General features: G+C 44.6%; 1 protein-coding gene across 2 annotated transcripts in view; it reads left to right on the top strand.

Annotated features, from left to right (window-relative positions):
* Window positions 1-5,363: 5,363 nt before the first annotated feature.
* The window catches only part of AMFR (autocrine motility factor receptor), a 44,257-nt gene continuing 26,485 nt past the window's right edge, over window positions 5,364-23,135 (top strand). The window contains exons 1-4 of one of the 2 annotated variants that reach the window (XM_002711526.5): window positions 5,364-5,829; window positions 13,223-13,315; window positions 18,943-19,107; window positions 20,298-20,450. In XM_002711526.5, coding sequence (XP_002711572.2) covers window positions 5,575-5,829; window positions 13,223-13,315; window positions 18,943-19,107; window positions 20,298-20,450 — 666 coding nt within the window. In that variant the 5' untranslated portion in view covers window positions 5,364-5,574. Of the gene's footprint in view, window positions 5,830-13,006; window positions 13,029-13,222; window positions 13,316-18,942; window positions 19,108-20,297; window positions 20,451-23,135 lie in introns of those variants that run through there. The other variant, XM_051846783.2, reaches the window with a different exon arrangement.

Raw genomic sequence — 23,135 nt, 5'->3', positions numbered from 1 at the left:
CAGTGAGAAGCTACAGCAATCACCCTTTAGATGTTAACTCTTGGAACCTGGCAAGGGTGGAGAGACATGGACTTTTTTTTTGGTGTGATTTATAAAGTGTTGTCAGTAAGGAGTGTTTCAGTCATCTTATTTAAGGCCACACATGTCCTTTGTAACTTAAGCTTTGACCTAGAAATTCTTTCATGGTCACTTCTTCCCAATATAAGTCGTGAGTCATTCATCCATATGTGGGGCTTAGGTGAGAAGAATCTTTTGAGGCTGACCGAACCTTAAATCTCATTTTGGGATGTAAGAAATCTGTCTTTGAATGCGGTATGTGAAATTAATAAAATTTTAAAACTTTTTGTCTTGTCAGTTACAAGTGGATCCTAATACTGTGTTTTACATTTCTTGATGGAAATAGAACTAGGGGGGTTCAAAACAGCTGTGTTCTTACATCGTTAGAAGAGAGAACAAGGGCCGTGTTTCACACTAAGCTCTTGATGGTAAATTCTTGTCACACTTCAAGAACTAACAGTCTTAAGTTGTGCATTCCAGTTATGCTGAATAGTTTTAAAATGAACCCTTGATTAACTGACCTGTATTTTTGAGTGCCTGCTATGCCCTAGGTTTGTCAACAAATGGAAGCCCTCTTTTGCATTCTATAGCTATAAGATTTGCCGGGTTCCTTTCCCTGAGTAACCCCAAGTAGTGCACATTCGATGTAAAACTTAATAGCACTGGGAGAGAAGCTGAAGAGTTTTACTAAATTGTTAGAAGTCATATTTAGGATAGACTTAGCCCTTTGGGGAAGAGTAAATTTTTTCCCCTAAAGGTGACACAGAACTTTATGATTTTTTTTAAAAAGGTAGATAAAGGGCATGATAATTCTGTATGTTCACTTGTACTATTAACAGCATATTTAAAGCTTTTTTTGCTTTTATCATTGTCTTAGTTTGTAACTAGCATTCGGTTGCTTCCGATATTTAAGGGCTCCATTAAGTTAGCATTGTATTTGGACAAAATGGAACCAAATCAGCTATCTGTTCTCCTACATGTTCAGTTAGAAGGAGAGGCAGAGGTCCTTCACATTTAGCAGTTAGCCAGCAGTCAGCCCACAATGCCCTTTCTAAAGTACCTGTTCTGTGTTGACTTATTCAGATTTAACGTTTTTCCTAGTTCAAGGTGTTTGGAACAGTGTGTGCTGATTGCTAAGTCTGCTGCTTCAGAGAGTTTGTAGGTTTCCATGTTGCATTGCTAAAGAAAGCTTAGTGGTGTTTATATATCATATACATTTGTAGCATATATATACCATTTTAGTTTTTAATTCCATTTTCTGTGAACTTTTTTTTTTGAGAGGCAGAGAGACACCAAGAGATAGAGCGCCTGTCTGCTGAGTCACTCCTCAAAACGCCTGCAAAAGCCAGGGAAGGAGGGGGTTGTGTAAAGCTGGGAGCCAGAACTCAACCCAAGTTTCAAGTGAGTGGCAGGACCCACTTATTTTACCATTGCTACTTCCCAGTGTCTGCTTCAGTAGGAAGCTGGCATTAGGAGATACAGCCCAGCTGCTTCTAGATGTAAGATGTAGGTATCTTTTTTCAAAGATTTATTTTATTTATTTGAAAGGCAGAGTTGGGGTTTGAGGGGGAGAGATGGAGCTTCCATTTGCTGGTTCACTCCCCGAGTGGCTGCAATGGTCAGGGCTGTGCCAGGCTGAAGCCAGGAGCTTCTTCGTGGGTACAGGGGCCTAGGAGTTGGACCATCTTCCAGTGCTGTCCTAGGTTGCATTAGCAGGGAGCTGGATCTGAAATGGAGCAGCTGAAACTCGTACCCACACCCATATGGGCTGCTGGTGTCGCAGGTGTAGCCTTTAGTTGCTATACTACAACGCCAGCTCCAAAGATGGTGCATATCAACAGGAATGAAACCTCTAGACAAAATGCCTTCCCCGGCTTAGTGGTATTTGACTATAGTGCAAGTCAGTTTCTGTAGCATACGATTTGGCTTTCCCTTATTTCATTCCCTTTGTTTTATGTCATTTATTTGGGCTGAACTGGACTCATTTCAAGCAGTATGCCTTTGTGTATGTGATGAGAAACATTACTGCATTTTGACTTTTGAGCCATAAAACACAACTTAATAGTAGCTCATGTTAAGCTTATTCTATGAAAAACTAAAACCTAGGTAAGTCTAAATTAAGCTAGTTTAGGTTATTTTGTATTTTAGTGATGGGATGTATCATAAGAATAGAGATATGCTGCTATGTTGAGAAAAACGTCAATGTATTTGAAAACAAACTTTGGGCTACTACATTCACGTGAGTGTACCAGCATCCTTTGTAGTTTGGATTGAGAACTCTGGTATTAAGTTTAAATAGGCAATGTGTAAAAGAAACAGAAGTCTTGGTTATATTTTTATATTTGTAAAGTAAAAGTTTGATTAAAATGGTCCCTGTTCTTCATTTTATTGTCATTTCAATAAAAATATTTAAACAAGAATGACTGTTGTGGGGTGGTCCTGAGTGTGGATGCTAAGGTTGATGTGCCAAGAGAAATCCTTGGTTCTTTCTTGGTGTCAGTAGTGGCCACTGGGGAAGAGCGTGGCACAGTTACTTGAGACTGGGCCACCCGTGCTACATTCCCCTGTGCTCCCCCATTGTGTGTTGGCTGTGTTCTTAGCTGATTCTGCTTTCTGCCATGTGAAGGGGTCACTGGATTTGGAACACGAAGACTGGGATTTAGAAGTTGCCACTCAGTATGTGTTCATGTCATTGGAGACTTCGCTTTGCTTGTCTACAAAGAGTATGATTCCTTTAGTTTTTTTTGTTTCAAACTTGCAGGGAAGTCAGTGTTTTGTTAAACATACCATCTTGCTGCCTCTGTAGTGCTATGTAATGCAATTTCAGTATCTTAAGTGAAGTTTACCCAAAGTACAGGGATATATGTGTAATACAGCCATAGCCTTTTCAACCATTACATCTGAATAAGTCAAATGAAATCTGATAAAACTATTGCAAGGATTTCCTGAAAATTATAGTGCCTGCATATTTTACAGCAGGCACCAAAAATCTATGAAAAGTAATTAGAAAGAAAAGCTAAAGCTTGAGAATATATGCATTAACTTAGTTTTTTCCTCTACAGACTTGAAGAGTTGGTTTCCCGCCCTCTGCTAGACTTAGTAGCTATGATTGTTTTGTCTGAAATGAAACATTTTCTTTCAATCAAACCAAATCGGTCACCATCCCCAAAAGATAATGAGCAGTTCATTCTGTCATTACCAGAGTGAAAGGCAATCAGTATGGGGGTGTGGAGGGTAGCTTTCCTCATGGACTCCTCTGATACTTTTCTTGTCCAAGCAGAACCAGCCTTCCCCGGGCACACCTCAGCATTCCTCCCTTCTGTCCCTTCTGTGTGCCCTACCTCCACCCTACCCCTGGGCCCTCCCACAGAGTAAGTTGTAGAATGGGATGTGTTGGTCCCTGACACAAGAAGTCCTGGAGAAGGATGTGCAGAGTATCTTGGAGTGGGGGAAAACAAAAGAAAAACTAGTTATTCTAGTAAAATACTTGGGCACAAAGCTTTACGTTCTATTACAATGCAGATAAAAATAACCTTATATAGTAGGGTTAATTTCACTTGTTCACATGTTAAATTTTTGGCAAGTGCAAGCTTCTAAGCGCTGAAGATCATTAAGGACAGGTGTGAATGGCCCCTTTCTAATAGCGGAGGGCCACTTTGGTATGTAATGTGAGCGTACTTCAAAACGTTTGGAAACGTGGAAGTAAGATGTTTATTTTGCTGCAAAAAAGTTTGAAACTCATGAATAGTGTTTTTATAATCTACACTTTCCACGAACTTTTTGAAGACTCCTATCACTGTTGGGGCTTGGATTGAATGTGGATTGCCAGCGTGGTTTAAAAATGACGGTGGCTACAGTGGTGACCTGCAAAGTGGAGCACTTCCTGGGAAATTATTATCCTTCCCAAATAGAGCTTTCCTTTATTTATTTTGCCAGTAAAGTTTAGCATGTTAGTGAAATGTCTGTGGATGGAAAGCCAAACTGAGTCCAGGCTATGTGTGAAAAAGCTTCGCCAGCAAAGGTGTAAACTCCTTGCACCCCTGTAGAGCCAGACTTGTTTCATGGAGACCTGGAACAAGGTGTTTGAAAAATTCCAAAGTGGGTGGGAACCTTGAGAATGTTTTTCCTAATGAACAGACTTTTAGAATACATGCAAGAAAAAGACCATAAAGCATAATTCAGTCCTCTAGAGAGTTCCTTAGATTTGACAGATATTTAACAGCATCCACTCTGGGCTGGGCACTACTTAAGGTAGTTTTTTCCTTTATACATTTGGAGGGGTAGTAAGCAGCTATAAAGACATATAAGTCACATATTAAGATGTAATTCACTGTTCAAGGTGTATACTGATTTTTAGTCTATTCAGAGTTGGCTTGCCATCATAATTTTAAAACATTACACCCCTTCAAAAAGAAATCATTACCCTTTGGCTATCAGCCTCCTATCAGGAAGCAACTATTAGCCTACTTTTGTGTCTATGCATTTTCCTATTCTGGACATTGCTATCAATGGAATCACAGTATTTGGACTTCAGTGTCACTGCTCTGATTTCGAATGCTTTCAAGATTTGTGCATATTGTAGCCTATATCAATTTTCATTTTCATCTTTGAATAATATTCCACTGTGTTGATTTCTCACATTTATCCATTCATTGTTTGATGGAGATTCCGGGTTCCCACATTTGGGTTACCGGGAGTATGGTGCTGTTATTTGTATGAGTTTTGTATGGATACAAGGTTTTCATTTCTCGGAATTGCTAGGTCAAATGGCCACTCTGATTTTTAACTTTGAGGAAGCGAGGAGACTTTTTTTCCAAAGTAGTTGCACCATGTCAGTATTCTCACTTGCACATTTTTATTTCCTGCCGAATCAGGTTGTTTCTAGAGTCTACTAGTAAACACTTAAGACTGTTTAACATTCCTTCTTTTGGGGGGATCTTTTACACCCCAAACACCACCTCCCTATTTGGACACCAGTTAAACTGCTAGGCCCACAGTGGTGCTCAGGGCTAACTACAGGGCAAGTGGCCGGTCCGCGGGCACTGTGGCCTGGCCAGGACTGCACGCCACTAGCGGCGGGCCTGAGCCTTGCCGGGGCTCCGGCTGGAGCAGATTCCCTCTGCGTCTGCCGGCCCGGCCCAGCGGGGCTGTCGGTGCAGGACGCGGGGAGCCAGTCCCCAGGGCCTGAAGCCCGGGCCTACCCCCACGAGGCGGCGGCGCGAGCGCTGGAGGCAGGGGGTGGGGGGACGAAGGCCGCGCCCCCGCGCCCGGCCCGCCCGCGTCCCGCTGGGGGCGGCGGCCCGCCCCGAGCCCGCCGAGGCTCTTCCGCGCCGGCAGGGGCAGCAGCGGGAGCGGCGCTGGGCGGAGCGGCGCCAGCAGCCAGGAGCGGCCCGGCCCGGCCCGGCGGTGGCAGCGGCAGCAGCGACGCCAGAGCCCGTGGGCGCCGTTTGTGAGGCTGCCACAGGCGCCTGGCCACAGCGCGGGGAGGCCTGGGGTCCGGAGGCCGCCGCTGCCGCCATGCCGCTGCTCTTCCTCGAGCGCTTCCCCTGGCCCAGCCTCCGCACCTACACGGGCCTCAGCGGCCTGGCCCTGCTCGGCACCATCGTCAGCGCCTACCGCGCCCTCAGCCAGCCCGAGGCCGGGCCCGGCGAGCAGGAGCCGCTAACGGCCTCGCTGCAGCCCAAGGCGCCCGCGCCCGCGGGGCCTGGCCCCGAGGGACCCCGGGCCCGCGACGTGGCCCAGTACCTGCTTTCGGACAGCCTCTTCGTGTGGGTAAGCGACGCTGCCCGGGCCCGCGGGGCAGGAGCGGCCTGGGGGTGGGGGTGGGGGCCGCCATGTCACCCATTATTCGTGGGGGGCGTGACGGCGCTTAGGGGTCCCCTGACTCCCGCGCCGCCGTGTGCGGGCCCGGGGGGTGGGTGGGGGGCGGGGCCGGGCGGCGGGGGGCTCCCTGGAAGGAGAAGGGTGAGGTTTGAGGGTTGGCCCGCGGGTGTGGAGGTGATGGGCTCCCCGGGGCAAGGCCGAGTTTGGGGGTTCGAGGAAGGGGGCTGGGGAGGCGGAGGGGCGGTGCTGAGAAGCATGGCTGGCCCGGGGAGGAGGACGGGGGGCCGAGGGCTGAGGTGCCGGCGTCCGGAAGGGGTGGAAGGAAACGCCGACTGGTAGGGTCGGGGTTTCTGAGGGGCCCTGAGGGGTACCCGGAGGCCTAGAAGGGCAGGTTCAAGGGGAGCCGGAGCCGGGCGCGCGGCTCCCCGCCCGCGTGCTGGGCGGTGCGGGGAAGTTGAAGCGCCGTTCCCTCCTCGCGTGGCGGTGCTCGAGCGGGAGGGCAGGGACGGGGAAGGGGGACGCCGAGCGCAGGGCGTGTTTGTGCATTCCCGTCGGGAGAGAGGCGCTCCTCAAAACTTTTTGTGCCTTTAGTGTTTTGCTTGTCCTCTTTGGGCGCTGTTTGATGTAACAAACCTCAGACAAACGGTGCTTCCTGTCCTGCTGCTCGTACCTGACGATTCGTGACGGTTTCCTTTGATGTCCGAAGGCAGCAAACATTCAGAGTGAAGAGGCACGCCGCTCATTCTCACTCAGAAGTTCTCTTTTTGGGGGCTCCATTTTAAAGCAAGGTTTCCAGTTCGTCTGCCCCTGCAAGATAAGCAGCATTTCAAGGTGTCCATGCTGGTTTCGGTTACGAGAACGATGACTTCAGACTGCTAGAGCAACAGTTCTGTTGTTTTGGCTAAAGAATTTTGCTTTCGCCTTGGTCTTGAATACCTCTTCTTGTAAACCCCACAGTAAGGAGGAAAGTTGCTCCAGGATTTAGTCTGTCGCTTGGATTTAGTATGGTGTCTTGAGTCTTGTTTGCCTCTGCAGATCTCTCATTTGGGGGAAAGAGTAGGCTGGAAACGAGGGAGAGATTAATATTCCAAGTTTGTAGAGTGATATGCAACTCATTGGTTCTAATTATTCCCACTGTGCTTCATCAGGAAGCAGTGGGATTTGTGAACTCTGGGGGCTGTGAATTAAGCAGAGTTTAATAGAAGGCAGTGAAGGGTGAAGTTCTGGGTGAAGCTCAGTCATACCGACCATAGAGGGAGAAGAGAACTCACATCTCTTAATTTCGAGCCTGGTTTTGCATTTGAGTTAGCAGGTAAACAGCTAAGCGATGTGAAGAGTGCTTTTGCCAGCTGTTAAGATTATGATGTAGTCTTTGATATATTTTTTCATTCTACGATATAAGTAAGCCTTTGAGAAGGAACCACCATTGTATTTAAACAACTGCAAGTATTGTTTAATGACTTTTCCCCCCAGAAGTTTCTTCTTACCATACCAGGGTTCAACTTTCAAGGTTAATATCTCTTCATAAAACATTACAGAAAGCCTTTTGCTTTTTCTGTGGAAATTATTTTTCCTAGAGGTATTAATTTATGCAGATTTGCCACTTTTTCCTCCCTCTGGGTAGTATTTCCAGTTCTCAGTGGATCCTCATTCTGATTTTCTCCCATCTTTCCTGTGGGATTTTCCTGTGTCCTTGTGTGCCTCCTTGCCTTCTCAACCCTTCACGTGTGCACTAGGAGTGCTCTCCATCGCTCATTGCCTGTCCCTGTGCAGCTGAGTGGAAGGTAGGGTCTCAGAAGCCTTCCCCATTGTTACCCAACAGATACCAGTATTGAGGAAACGTGGGCGGCTTTTGTCAGCAAGGATGCTCCTGGGCCCTGCTCATAGGCATTCAGATGAAATTTTTCTAAAACACAGCCAAGGCCAAGGAAGACAAAACAAAACCTGATCCTTCTGCCAGTTAGCAAATCCTGCTAGCTCTTATTTAGAATATTGCAACCTCTAAAACTTATTTTTTGTTGGAATACAAGTTAGAATAATATGGGCCTGAGCATTTCAGGAGGTTTTTGATTAACAAATTCAATTCAGAACCTTTCAGAAGGGCCCTTCTGGGTACTCTGGAGGGCATAGGTTTCCCCTACTGTCAAAATGCTACAAATAACAAGACAAAATTTCGTGATAATAGATGCATAAACAAAACATGATGGAGTTTGGAGGAAAGAGAAATTCTGCCTAGGAAAGACCTCAAGGAAAGTCTTTGAATGAAGGATGTTTGAATCCAGCCGTGGCAGATGGAAGGGCCTCCAGCAGTGGGGAGTGTTCAGGTGCAGACAACAGCATGTGAAGTTCAGCTGGCGTGGGGAGAACCGTGGCTGGCTTCTGCAGAGCAGGGCAATGAAATTAAAAATCCTTGGACTCTTCCTTCTGATGTAAAAGGGAGGTTGAAGGTGAAGGGGGGACCAGAGGTGACCAGAGATGGAGGAAGTGGTCCTGCTGTGAGAAGAAAGGGGGTGAGCAACCCCCTGGAGGGTTATTCTAACTCCACAGTGACTTAGGTCATCAAGCTTTGGTTTGTGTCAGTCTTTGATCATATGGTGAGAAAAATCATGTGGAGTTTCAGAACTGGACATATTATCAGATTCCAAACTTCAGGAAAGTTCATTTAAAAGGTGATGGGTATTCATCATATGAAAGTCAGAGTCCAAAGTCATAGCCATTGAGAAGTACGTATCTCTCCTCCCTGCTACCCGCTCCCTTCTACCAGAAATGGTCTTTACCAGTTTCTTATAGTTAGTGCTGGTGTTAAGTAGAAGACTAAGAAATACACAGATTGATCATTGGCACAGTTCACATCTACATGTTATACAAACATGTATGTCTACATACTCTTCCTTTTTCACACAGGACAGCATAGTAATCAGATTTCTGCACCTTGTTGTTTCTCAGTGATCTTAGAGTTATCTTGAACTTCTGTTATCTTAAAGTTCTTTTTTTTTTTTTTTTAAGAAACATTTTGTTTATTTGCGAGAGCACTCCCAACACTGGTTTATTACTCCCTGCATGCCGGCAGTGGCCCCAAGGTGGGGCTGAGGCCAGGTGCAGGCAGTTCAGTCCAGGTGTTCCACACAAGTGGCAGGAGCCCAATAACTTGAGCCATTACCACTGCCTCCTAGGGTATGCATTAGTAGGAATCCAGAGTCAGTAGCCAAAATCAAGACTCTCATATGGGACACAGACGTCGAACAGCTAAGCTACACACTTGCCCTTTGAAGTTATCTTGAATTGAAGTGATCTTGATTTTTCAGTTATTTGAAGGTTCCATGAAACTGCTGAGTTGGTTCTACTGACTTCATTTGTATTCCACTGAATAGATATTTTATAGTTTATTCAACTAAGTGTCCCTGATGGACATTTGTTTTTCATTTTTCTGCTGTTATAAACAGTGCTCCAGTGAATGCTTTATTTCCGCCTACAATGAAAATTAGCTGTATAGTGAAGGTAGTAATTTGACTTTTTCCTCTGTGAATACAGTGGTGGTTTAGATCAGACTTGCTGGAAGTGAGCTTTGATAGGATTGTTGAAGGTGAGGTTTGTCCTACAGTTCCTTGGCGCTGTCTGGGCTAACGTGTTTACTTGGAAGACTATTACTGATACTGAGAGGGATCTGCTTTGGACTTACTTTTATTTATTTATCTTTGGTTTAAAAAATCATGTCTTGTTTGAAAGGGGTGGAGGGGAGAGGGGGGGGGGGAAGAGGGAGCGGGAAAAGAGGGGAGAGAGAGAGGGAGAGAGATATTTCTAACCCACTGGTTCGTCCCCAGATGCCCCACAACACCTAGGGTCTGGGCCAAGCAGAGCCAGGAGCCCAGTCTGGGTTTCCCAGGTGTATGGCAGGGATCCATATACTTGAGCCATCATCTGCTGATTGCCAGGGTACACATTAGCAGGATGTTTGTTGGGTTGGAAACTCAGCTGGGATTTGAACTCATGCATTCTGATATGGGGTGTAGATGTCCAAGCAGCACCTTAACTACTGTACCAAATGCCTGCCCCTGGATTTGCTTTTAAATGAGTGAGGTTAAGATTGAGTTTCTCTCTGTATTTGCAATTTTTCAAGCCTTTGTCAACAGAGGTAGGGAAGTTATTGCATAGTTATTGGAATGACACAGTATTTGTGAAATTAGTACATTTTTCTTTTCTTTTCTTTTCTTTTCTTTTCTTTCTTTCTTTTTTTTTTTTTTTTTCTTTTGGACAGGCAGAGTGGACAGTGAGAGAGAGACAGAGAGAAAGGTCTTCCTTTGCCGTTGGTTCACCCTCCAATGGCCGCCTCGGCCGGCGTGCTGCAGCCGGCGCACCGCGCTGATCTGATGGCAGGAGCCAGGTGCTTCTCCTGGTCTCCCATGGGGTGCAGGGCCCAAGTACTTGGGCCATCCTCCACTGCACTCCCTGGCCACAGCAGAGAGCTGGCCTGGAAGAGGGGCAGCCGGGACAGAATCCGGCGCCCCGACCGGGACTAGAACCCGGTGTGCCGGCGCTGCAAGGCGGAGGATTAGCCTAGTGAGCCGTGGTGCCGGCTAGTACATTTTTCTACAAATAGAATCAATAGTAATCAACAGTTTTGAGATTTTTTTTTTTTTTTAAATTCATTGTTCACAATCTTGAAGTAAGTTTTAGTTGCTTCCAGCCCTTTGTAGCTTTGGCTTTCATAGAAAGTTCAGGAAAGGTTACCACTTTGTTTTTACATAAATTAACTTTTCTAGTATCAGTATATTTTCTCAAACCTTTTTTTTCCTTAGCCATGCTAATTGCTAAATGTTTATGGTAAGATAGGAAATGTTTATGGGTGATGGAATTAGGAGAGGTTTTCACTTTTTGGTAGGAAAATTAAAGGTATAAACTTCGCATGTTTTATTTTAGAACTTAAAAGCTTGTTTAAAAGTATTTAACTTAACAAAAACTATGTATTATTTATAATTTCTTTCTGACCCATGATTTGTGAGAATGCTGTTTTGGGTACAGTTGAGTGATCCTGCATTTTATTTCTTAGTTATTTGCCTAGCAACCCCTCTGGGTGTCTGTGGGCTCACTTGCCAGATTTTGTATCTTTCAGATTCTGAAAGGTCTTTGAGTTCAAGGTCCAGATCTCATTTTTGTAACCTCCCAGGTGCCTTGGGCAAATGCTAAATGTGTTGCATATATTTTAAAAATCTGTTTGCCATTGGAGGGTGAACCAACGGCAAAGGAAGACCTTTCTCTCTGTCTCTCTCTCTCTCACTGTCCACTCTGCCTGTCAAAAAAAAAAAAAAATCTATTTGCCTAGATGCAAAAATGGGAATAATTTTCTTTAGAACTTATGTCTTAATTAAGCTGAGGGCTGTTTGGTTGATTTAAAATATCCTGTTTGGCTGGGGGATGTGGCATGAGGGGTTGTGGTTTTGTCTCCTGACATTTCATTAACATGGCTGACGTGATTGGCAGGTTTAGAGTGCACTGAAGATGAGCCTTTTTGATACCTATTTCATCACCTTAAAAATTAGAATTCTCAGTTATCTGGAACTGATTGAATAAAGCGAGTCTCACATAAGATGTATAGGATGTTTTGGATAATTAGTTTGGGCTTTTTTTCCCTGTCATTTGAAAGCTTTAAGAAGCAAAACAGTTTCTTTTTTCAGCAGAATTATTTTTGTTTCAACCTTTTAAAAATGTATTGTATATTTTCTTATCCCGTTAGGTAGGCAGAGTAGAAGTAAACAAATTCATCTTTTTGTGTTGAATCAGGACTGCCCTTATGTGTTCTACGAAGGGGTGGATGGTATAAGTCACTAAGGGGAGCTTGAAGAGATCTTAGGGAGCTTGCTTTCTTCAATTCTTCTCTTTGGTCACTTTCTTTTTAAAAGTTATTTGCTTTGGGAAGAGGAATTGGTCAATTTCCTCTGAATCACAGTTTGAAGTAGCCTTGACATTGAGTTGGTTTTCATTTGCTTTCAATAAAAGTCATTTTGACTGTTGTGTATCAAGGTCCTTTGGGCCTTTTTGAGTCACTGGCGGTTTCCAGAATCATTTCTGCATCAGCAATATTACGTGATATGCCATGCGGACCGCTTGCTCAGGAGCAGCCTTCTCTCCTGTTTTTCTAAGTATTGAGATTCGTTTTTCAGGTGTGAGGATATTGGTCTTTCAAACACTTCAGTAAGGGAAGTTTTCCTACCAACTGTTAAGGAAAGTCTTGGTTTTGCATGGGTGTTCCAGGGTTACCTTTCATTTCTCAGCTCTTGTGGTTTTGTCCTTTTTCCTGTTTTCCCCAGAACCTTGCTGACACCAGGCATGGAGAATGTTTATTGTCTGGTTGGCAGATTGTCCCTTGGCAATACATGCTTATATATAATATAAATATAACACATACAATATAAGTGTTAGATGTTTTAAATGCTGTCTTAAATATTTATAAACATTATCTATATGTGTATACACACACACAGAAAATAGCAATTCTTCATGGTCTTGTGACTGTTTTTTGGACATCAACCTTTCCACCTGTACCTCTACCTCCTAATTGTTTGGCAGGGGAGGATGTTTGCATGTTAGATTCTACTGTTCATGATAACTTCAGTTCCTAAAATGATTTCTTCAAGGCTATCAGAATTTTTAAAAAATATTTATTTATTTGAAAGGCAGAGTTACAGAGAGAGAAGGAGAGGGAGGGAGGGAGGGAAGAAGGGAGAGAGAGAGAGAGAGAGAGAGAGAGAGAGAGAGAGAGAGAGAGAGAGAGAGAGGTCGGTCTTCCATTCTCTGGTTCACTCCCCAAATGGCCACAATGGCTGGGGCTGGGCTAGGCCAAAGCCAGGAGCCTGGAACTCCATTATGGTCTGCTACGTGGGTACAAGGGCCTCAGTACTCTGGCTGTCTTCTGCTGCTTTCCCAGGCACATTAGGGAGTAGAAGAGCTGACACTCAATCCAGCACCCACATGGGAGGCAGGTATCACAGGGAGCAGCTTAACCTGCTGTGCCACAGCGCTGGCCCCAAGGTTATCAGAATCTTAATGTAGGAGGTGATGTACCTGGAAAGTAGCTGCAGTTCAGTTAAGACTAAAAGGTAGAGTGGGCTTCTGGAGGGTACATACTGGGACAAGGAGCTGTGGATTAACTGGTAAGTTGGTGTTTTTCTCCCCATTCCGCGTTCCCGCCACCTCCAGTATGGAAGCGTGCCCCTTTGACTGTTACCTTGCACTGGTTGAAGGTCTCAGTCATTGGAAATGACGGCTGACTTCCTAGTAGGGGAGTTTTGGGGTGCTTTTGTTTTCCTGTGTGAGGAAATAAACTTCCTTCCTTTGATGTGTGCAGGTTCTGGTGAATACTGCTTGCTGTGTTTTGATGTTGGTGGCTAAACTCATCCAGTGCATTGTGTTTGGCCCTCTTCGAGTGAGTGAGAGACAGGTAAGTGCAGAGGGCAAGAACAGATTCTTGTGATCAGATTTTTTAAAAAAATCTCTGTTAGAGTTTCAAACTTAGAGACAAGCTCTGTGAATCCAGATTCAACAGTTGTTAATGTTTTGTCCCATTTGCTTTAGTATTCACTTTCTGTTTATATATACATCTTTGAAAGTAAGTTGTGGACATTATAAGCCCTTTCTGCTAAGTACTTCAGTGTACTATATTTCCCAAAAGCAAGAACATTTTCCTATATAACTACAGTGCAATGACCAAAATTTTCTGCTCTATAATACATATTCAGTGCAGCCAAGCTTCCCTCAATATTGTCATTTATAGCTACTTTTCCCATGATTTTTTAAAATTAATTTGAAAGGCAGAGTGACAGAGAGAGAGATCTTTCATCCCGTTTCACTTCTAGAAAGGCCACAAAAGCCAAGCCTGGGCTAGGCTGAAGCCAGGAGCCAGAAACCAGGAACTCCATTCTAGTCTCCCACGTGGGTGGCAGAGGCCCAGGTATTTGGACCATCACCTGCCACCTTCTAGGTGTGTTAGCAGGAAGCATGATTGGGATTGCAGAGTAACGAACCCAGACTGGCACTCCAGTATGGAGTGCTGGAATTGCAAGTGGCAGCTTAACCTGCTTTGCCACAATGCCAGCTCTCTCCCCATGACTTTTTAAAAATGTTCTTTTATTAATTAATTAATTTGAGAAACACACACAGAAACAGAGAGAGAGCTAATGTTCCCTGGATCACTCTCAAAATATGCGCAACAGCCAAGGCTGGACCAAGCCAAAGCTTGGAACTCAATCCAGGTCTCCCATGTAGGCGGCAGGAACCCAACTACTTGAGCCCAACTACTGCTGCTTCCCAGGGTCTGCTTTGCAGGAACTGGAATTCAGAGCTGAGCTAAGACTCAAATCCTGGCACTCTAATAGACGATGAATGTTTCCCAACCCAGTGCCTTAATGGCTAGGCCAGGATGTACTTTTTAAAGACACATGGATTTAAGTTTGAAGGGTCATAAATATCACACTTTACAATATGGGTTCTTTCCTAACGGAATTTGCTGAAACATTTTTCCCTGTGGAAGCATAAATGAAGATGCATTGTTCTACAAGTAAAACATTAGGTATCTTACTCTTATTTTAGGTGAGATTTCTTACATTTGAACATGGCTCTCAGAATGTGTATATGCGTAAAGGATGCTTTCAACAAAGAATTATGCCATAAGTATATTATGGATTGACACTTCCCCAAGGATGTTAGTGGGTAGAGTGTAGTGTGGTGTGTTTTAAAATAAGAATTTAGAACTGGCCTTCAAAACCACAAAACTGTGTTTTAATGAACCATAAGAACAAAACTGTATTTTACTTTATTTCCACCTAACAGTAAGACACAGTATTCTACTATGTTAAAAGTACAACAGTATCTGCTCTATGTTTTCAAAGCATAGTGTTTTAGTCTTATCTACCCTTTTCAACTCAAATACCCATTTAAAAATCGGCTTAGGCCCTGTTTAGAGCTGGGACTGTGGTTACTCTGTGGTTGAGCCCTTGAATGCTGTCATGAGCAGGACTATTTTGTTTTCCCAGAGGTTTTTTTTTTTTTTTTTTTTTTTTTTTTTTTTTTTTGTTAGTGAATATTCAGCACTTTCTCTAATATATCAACCTCAGAGGTCTCCCAGATGGGTTCAGTGGAACATAGAGTTCTTTTGCAGATACGAAAGCTCCTTTTTTTTTTTTTTTTTTTTTTAAAGGCAGAGACAGAGAAAGAGAACTCCTCTCCTTAGATGTTTGCAGCAGCCCCTGGCTGGACTAGGCTGAAGCCAGAAGCCAGTAACTCAATCTGTGTTTCCTGCTTAGGTGACAGGGACTCAACTGCTTGAGCCATCATCTGCCACCTCCCAAAGTGCCCATTAAGGGGAAGCTAGAATTGGGAGCTAGAGTGAAAATTTAAATCCAGGCGCTGTGGTCTGAGACGTGGGAGTCCCTAGTAGTGTTAACAGCTAGACCGAATGCTTGCCCCAAGAGCTCCTTTCATACTTCTTAAAATGTTCTTCTTTCTCTTCAAATTTTTGATTTGTGGGCCAGGAATTGGTCAGCCTAGAGGCAGACCATCTAATTGTGTGTGGATTGATCTAGTACCAGATCAATATATTTTATTTTCCCTAATATGTTAGCTATTAGGTTAAAGTGAACAGAAAAGGTAACCTTGGAGTTTTTCTGTGATTTTTACTTTATTTAGAGGTAATCATATTGGACTTACTTGTTACTCAACCCTACTTTGAGTTTTCTGGGTATAGATCATATTTTTTCATGCTGCTCTGTGTTGGCTTATATTATGATTCATGTTACAAGTAGCATTTGTTAAGAACCATTTAATTGAGAACTCTTTAGCATTGACATGGGTTTGCTTTGTAAGTTTAAGAAATAGAGTAATGCTAGAGGCAGACAGTGAATACCTGAAATGAAGCATATATTAAAACCTTAAATGGAGTTTTAGAATGAAGGTTTTTTAATTTGTTAAAACACTTGATCCCTACTATGGCACTTGTCTAAGCATTACATATATTAACCTATTTAACTTCCCCCCACGTTCTCCGAGATGCGTGCTTGTTTTATAACCCAACTTATAGATGGGGAAACCAGAGCACCAGAATGTTAAGTGACTTTCCCAGCGTCAGAGCAGCTGGGTGGTACAATCATGATTCAAAGCAATGGAGCAAAATGTTCTTAGTTCACCTTGTACTGTCCCCGCCCCTGGTCTAGGAACAGACATTCACCAAGAATTCCTGGTGGATTTTGTTGAAGAGTGATCAGAGCTAAGATCTACATTAGCTCTCTGTGCTCATTGCTACTGGTGTGCCATTGCCCTTTTGGTATGCAGAGTTAGGGAATACTCTGATTTTCCTTTCCAGTTCATTTTGTTCTCTATATACAGATTATACAGTCAGAGTATGGTGTGTGTGTTTAACTTCTCAAAGCAAGTATTTGAGCAGTCATGTTGTAGATCTATAGTATAGTCTCGATTATTTCAGATTTAAAAAAAATTCATTTATTTAGAAATCTTTTTTCTTCTGGTTCACTCTCCAGATACCCACAATAGCTGGGGCTGAGCCAGGCTGAAGTCAGGAACCCGGAATTCAATCCGGGTCTTCCACGTGCTGGCAAGGACCCAATACTTGAGTCATCTGCTGACTCCCGGGGTGCACATTAGTAGGAAACTGGAATCCGAGCGGAGTTGGAACTCTTAACTAGGCACTCTGACCTGCGTCATGGTGTCTTAAGTGCTATGTCAAATGCCTACCTCCATTTGCTTTTTTAAATTTATATAAGCCATCATTTAAAATTTTTATTTATTTATTTTACTTACTAGAGAGAGACAGAGACAGAGAAAGTTTGTGAGAGAGCTTCCGAATGCCTGCAAGAGCCAGGGCTGGGCCAGACCAAAGCTGTGGAGCCAGGAACTCAAATCCAGGCCTCCCGCAGGAGTGTCAAGGACCCAGTTATCTGAGATGTCACCTGCTGCTTTCAAAGGTGCAGATCAGCAAGGAACTGGGATCGGGAATGGAGCTGGATTTGAGCCCCGGCACTCCAGTGCAGAATGCAGGTGTCCCAGCTGGTGTCTCAACTTCTGGACCAGATGCCACCTGCAGTTACTTCTGTTTCATTTGGTGGTTTCAGTTTTAATTTTACTTTTTTGAATTTTTGAAATGTTCACATGATTCAAAAGTATATATAAAACTCTACTTAGAAATCATGCTTCCAGGAGCTGGTGTTGGGGTGTAGCGGGTAAAGCTGTCACCTGAGGCGCTGGCTTCCCATATGGGCACTGGTTCTTGTCCCATGTGTTCCACTTTTTTTTTTTTTTGCCAGGCAGAGTTAGAGAGAGAAAAAGGTCTTCCTTCCGTTGGTTCACTCCCCTAATGGCCGCTACGGCCGGCGCTGCGCCAATCCGAAGCCAGGAGCCGGGTACTTCCTCCCGGTCTCCCATGCGGGTGCAGGGGCCCAAGCACTTGGGCCATCCTCCACTGCCTTCCCGGGCCACAGCAGAGAGCTGGACTGGAAGAGGAGCAACCAGGACTAGTACCCGGCGCCCCATCCGGGACTAGAACCCGGGGTGGCCAGTGCCACAGGCGGAGGATTAGCCAAGTGAGCCACGGCGCCGGCCCCCCTGTGTTCCACTTTCAATCCAGTTCCCTGCTAATGTGCCTGGGAAAGCAGCAGAAGATGGCCCAAGTCCCTGGGCCCCTGCCACCCACCTATGAGACCTGGAAGAAGCTCCTGGTTTCTGGCTTCAGTCGGGCCCAGCACTGGCAGTTGGGGCCATCTAGGAATGAACCAATGGATGCAAGATCTCTGTCTCTGTTTCTTTGTCTCTCTGTAACTCTTTCAAATAAATATTTTAAATAAATAAATAAACCATGCTTCCATTTTTATATTCTACCTGGTTCCACCCACCCTCATAGACATCCTGATAATAGAATATATCTTGATATCTGGTAGAGATAGAATCTCTTTGCCGCCGCTGTTCCCCCAGGGTAGTAAAGATTTTTAAAACTGCAAGTGCACAGTTTAGAAAAGGAGTTCAGGGGCCGGCCCTGTGGCATAGTGAGTAAAGCCACTGCCTGCAGTGCTGGCATCCCATATGGGCACTGGCTCAAGACTCGGCTGCTCCACTTCTGATTCAGCTCTCTGCTATGGCCTGGGAAAGCAGTAGAAGATGGCCCAAGTCCTTGGGCCCCCACACCCGCATGGGAGACCCGGAAGAAGCTTCTGGCTTTGGATCGGCCCAGCTCCCACGTTGCAGCCATTTGGGGAGTGAACCAGCTCTGCAAGATCTTTCTCTCTCTCTCTGCCCCTGCCTCTGTGTAATTCCGCCTTTCAAATATATAAATAAATCTTTTAAAAAAGAGAGAGAGAAAAAGATTTCAGTGAGCAGTGCTCACACTGCCAAGTGTTTATCTTTGATTTGATAATGCTGAATAGAAAATCATACAGTAATTATATCTATTACATTGTTTTCTGAATGATGATCAGTGAAAGTCTCCCTCTCCATCTGTAGCCATTACAGTGGTATAGTGATATGTTCAGAGAATGTTCACTGATAATGGCAAGTTTCTCACAGTATGGTGAGGTGGAAGACAGTGTACAAAAATTGTGTATTTTGTATATAGTAGGCAAGAAAAATGCATACAGATGTTAAGGCATGATTTTTATGGTCATTTTTGTTTAAATAATGTTTTACAAAATAGAGTGTAATCTTTTCTATTAATTAAGAATCCAGAAAGCAGAAATATTAAACAATACTAATAGTTTTTAGCATTCTTTGTGTATGAAATATTAAGTGTTTGTAATTTGTTAATACATAAGGTACCAAGATCACTACCCCTTTAATGGCTAAAATTCCATAGCTGATCCAGGGTTAGGATCCAAAGTTTGCAGATTACTTCTGAGTGTCTCACTTGTCTTCAGAGGACTTCTTTTCTTCACTTCCTGTTTTCTTGTGGACAGTGTTAGAAGCTAAGCAGAGAATATTTCTTCCATAGAAGCTAGACTTTATTATGGTAACTTTCTTCAGTGGGTTAGGGCTGATGGTACTCACCTTTGTAAACATTTTTCTCTTTAGCACCTCAAGGACAAGTTTTGGAATTTTATTTTCTACAAGTTCATTTTCATTTTTGGTGTGCTGAATGTTCAGACAGTGGAAGAAGTGGTCATGTGGTGCCTCTGGTTTGCTGGACTTGTATTTCTGCATCTGATGGTTCAGCTCTGCAAGGACCGATTTGAATATGTGAGTTTTTAGTCAAGCTCTTTGCTTTACATATGCATTGCCAGGTTTGCATTGTGTAATGTGAATGAGCCACAGCAACATGGTCCCAGGGAGAGACTTCTGGATCAGGTCCCTGTTCCCTGTTCCTGTGGAACTTCCTGCCGCAGTGGAGGGCTGCAGAATCGGTCTGGGGAAGTTTCCTCCCTGCCCTGTGTGTTCCAGTGCAGCCACAGGGACTCCGTTCAAGCTGCTGTGGTTAGTGTGAGGAAACCTTGATATGTAAACTGAGTAACCTCTGCGCTGGTCCATTTCCATCCCCACTCCACCACCCACCCAGACCCTGCCCTTCACCCTGATTCTTAGAGGTCTTCTCTCTGAATAGGTCATCCTGTTTTCTGCCCCTGAGGCAGGGCTGCATTAGCTCTCCCAGCTTCTTTGTAAATCCTTTGTCTGGGAACAGATCTGCCTCTTGGCCTTAGGCCAGAGCTGTGCAGGGGAACCTTCCCTCCTCAGTGCTTCTGCACAGTCTCCTGGTAAATGGACACAAGAGCTCTGCCTGTCGGTTAAGCCCACCACAGGGCCTTGGTTTTCCATCGTTACCCAGTCTTCGTGGACCAGATGGCCCTTCACCTCTTTGTGAATTCATCTCGCTCTCAAAGGCTTTGTTTCCTTCACAGTTGAACCCCGTTCCTGGGCACAGACAGACAGACCTCCCAAACTGGTTTGTTATCTACACCAACTACCTCAGGAGTCAGAGCTGTAGGCTGCCTTTTCAGGCTGTTGCTTCTTCTAACATGATACTAGCATAGCATGTACTGGCAGTAAATCTGCACCTGATGACATTTCATTGTTGTCATTCCTGAGAGACGAGTAATATCCTGCAGCTGAATTTTGGGATGGAGGGGTAGAGCGAGATTGAGACAGAAATACCACAGAACATAGCAGTATCTTGAGTCCTGTTGACTATTAGAATCATATACTTTGAAAAATTGCTTCTAGAGGCATGTCATCCAAGAGGTAATAGGGTCCCTAGGAATACGAGATGAAAATATAATGTACATTGTAATATTTAGTAAATGATGAGGATCTCTTAAATACGAGCTCTAGATCGTATCTGGATCACTGGGGATTTTTAACCATGCGGTAATGGGGTGGTTTCCTGTGCTCACAGACCCTAAGAATGAGCAGCTTTCCCATCTTGTCCATTTCAGCTTTCCTTTTCTCCTACCACCCCGATGAGTAGCCATGGCCGAGTCCTGTCCCTGTTGATTGCTATGCTGCTTTCCTGCTGTGGGTTAGCTGTTGTCTGCTGTGTCACTGGCTACACCCATGGGATGCACACCTTGGCTTTCATGGCTGCAGAGGTAAGGTGCTGGACACAGGGTGTGCTCTGTGTATTTTCGAAGAAGCTAGAGGACTATGGACAGATTGTTTTCACCCATGAAGCGATGGGTGGTTATTTGGTCTTTCCCTTTAACAAGCATTTGTTGGGTGCCTTTTATTATGCTCGGTACTAATGCTGAATACTTTCATGTAATCCTTGCTACAACTTAATAAAGAATACTGATTTTCCCCAACATTTATGCAATACTTACTTTACGCCAGGCGTTATCTTTTTTAAAGATTTATTTATTTATTTATTTGAAAGAGTTACAGAGAGAGAGAGGAGAGGCAGAGAAAGAGGGAGAGAGAAGTCGAGGGAGAGAGAGAGAGAGAGATCTTCCATCTTCTGGTTCACTCCCCAGACAGCTGCAATGGCTGGAGCTGCACCAGGAGCCAGGAGCTTCTTCCAGGTCTCCCATGCAGGTGAAGGGGCCCAAGGACTTGGACCATCTTCTGATGCTTTCCCAGGCCATAGCAGAGAGCTGGATCAGAATGAAGCAGACGTGTCTTAAACCGGCGCCCATATGGGACGCCGGCACTGCAGGCGGCAGCTTTACCCGCTATGCCACAGTGCCAATCCCAAGAATAATTTGTTTAAAACGTTATACTGGCTTGTTTTCTTTGGATGTTTTATTATGTACTTATAAATGACACGTTTCCCTCTTTTGGTTCTCTTAACTTTTTTTTTTTTTTTTTTTTTTTTTTTTTAGATTTATTTATTTATTTGAAAGGCAGAGTTACAGAGAGGCAGAGGCAGACAGAGACAGGTCTTCCATCTGGTGGTTCACTCCCCAAATGGCCGCCATGGTTGGGGCTGGGCTGATTTGAAGCCAGGAGCCAGGAACTTCTTCCAGGTCTACTACATGAATGCAGGGGCCCAAGGACTTGGGCCGTCTTCCACTGCCTTATCGGGCAATAGCAGAGAGCTGGATAGGAAGTGGAGCAGCTGGGCCTTGAACTGGCGCCCCTGTGGGATGCTGGCACTGTAGGTGGCAGCTTTACCTGCTATGCCACAGTACTGGCCCCTCTCAACTTTCAATTACTATTTTGCCAACCTTTGAAAAGATGCACCTAAAAAGTCATTTAAACTATACCTATAGCACATACTATTGTACATACTTTTATTTTAGCTTGATACTGTTTAATCTCTTTATTATGTTACAGATCTGATCTTTTCAACTAAATTATATTCCTTATATTGCTATTCCTCATGAAATATTTTGTTTATAAGTAATCGCAAACATTAATGTAACCATTGTATTCTGGTAGACTATGAAAATTTTTCTTTTTTTAAATTAATTCATTTAATTTGAAGGGCAGTTAGGGGAGATACAGAGATCTTTCATCTGCTGGTTCACTCCCCCAGATGGCCACAGTGACCAGGGCTGGGCCAGACCATAGCCAGGAGCATGGAACTCCATCTGGGTTCTCCCAGGTGGGTGGCGGAGGCCCAAGCACTTGAGCTGTCCTCTGCATTAGCAAACAGGTAGATCAGAAGCTGAGCAGGTGGGAATAGAACCTGCATCCATATGAGATGCCAGCATCGTGGGCAACAGCTTAACCTGCTGTGCCGCAATGCCGGCCCCAAGAAAGTCTGTCTGTCTGTCTGTCTTTCTTTCTTTCTTTCTTTCTTTTTTTCCTTTCCTCTCCTTTCTTTCCTTTCTTTCCTTTTCTTTCCTTTTCTTTCCTTTTCTTTCTTTCTTTCTTCCTTTCTTCCTTCCTTTCTTCCTTTCTTCCTTTCTTTCTTCCTTCCTTTCTTTCTTTCTTTCTTCTGCAGAGTTAGAAAGTGAGAGACAGAGGCAGAGAGAAAGGTCTTCCTTCCGTTCGTTCACCCCCCAAATGGCTGCTATGGCCGCTGCGCAACGCTGATCTGAAGCCAGGAGCCAGGTGCTTCTGCCATCCTCCACTGCTTTTCCGGGCCACAGCAGAGAGCTGGACTAGAAGAGGAGCAACTGGGACAGAATCCGGTGCCCCAACCAGGACTAGAACCCGGGGTGCCAGCGCTGCAGGCGGAGGATTAGCCTAGTGAACCATGGCACTGGCCAGAAAGGTTTTTTTGTTGTTTTTTTTTTGACAGGCAGGGTGGACAGTGAGAGAGAGAGAGAGAGAAAGGTCTTCCATTTGCCGTTGGTTCACCCTCCAATGGCCGCCACGGCCGGCGCGCTACGGCCGGCGCGCTGCAGCCGGCACACCGCGCTGATCCGAAGGCAGGAGCCAGGTGCTTCTCCTGGTCTCCCATGGGGTGCAGGGCCCAAGGACCTGGGACATCCCCCACTGCACTCCCTGGCCACAGCAGAGAGCTGGTCTGGAAGAGGGGCAACCGGGACAGAATCCGGCGCCCCAACCAGGACTAGAACCCGGTGTGCCGGCGCCACAAGGCGGAGGATTAGCCTAGTGAGCCGCGGTGCCGGCCCAGAAAGTTTTTCTTAATATTGGTTTCTATGATAAAAACTTCCTAAGAGCCTTTTTTTGTTTGTTTGCTTTTGTTTTTTTGTTTGTTAATGTTCTTCATTCCATTTTCTGGTGGACAAAGGGAGAGAGCAGGTATTCTGATCTAGACAATAGTACCTGAACTATATATCCTTATGCATATATTTTTAAATTTTTATTTTATTTGAAAGACAGAGATCTTCCTTCTACTGGTTCACTCAGCAAATTCCCACAAC

The sequence above is a fragment of the Oryctolagus cuniculus genome, chromosome 18 (genome assembly GCF_964237555.1).
Source record: "Oryctolagus cuniculus chromosome 18, mOryCun1.1, whole genome shotgun sequence".
NCBI classification, from domain to species: domain Eukaryota; kingdom Metazoa; phylum Chordata; class Mammalia; order Lagomorpha; family Leporidae; genus Oryctolagus; species Oryctolagus cuniculus.
The sequence above is the reverse complement of the archived record's forward strand: the minus strand, read 5'-3'. Positions and strand labels throughout refer to the sequence as shown.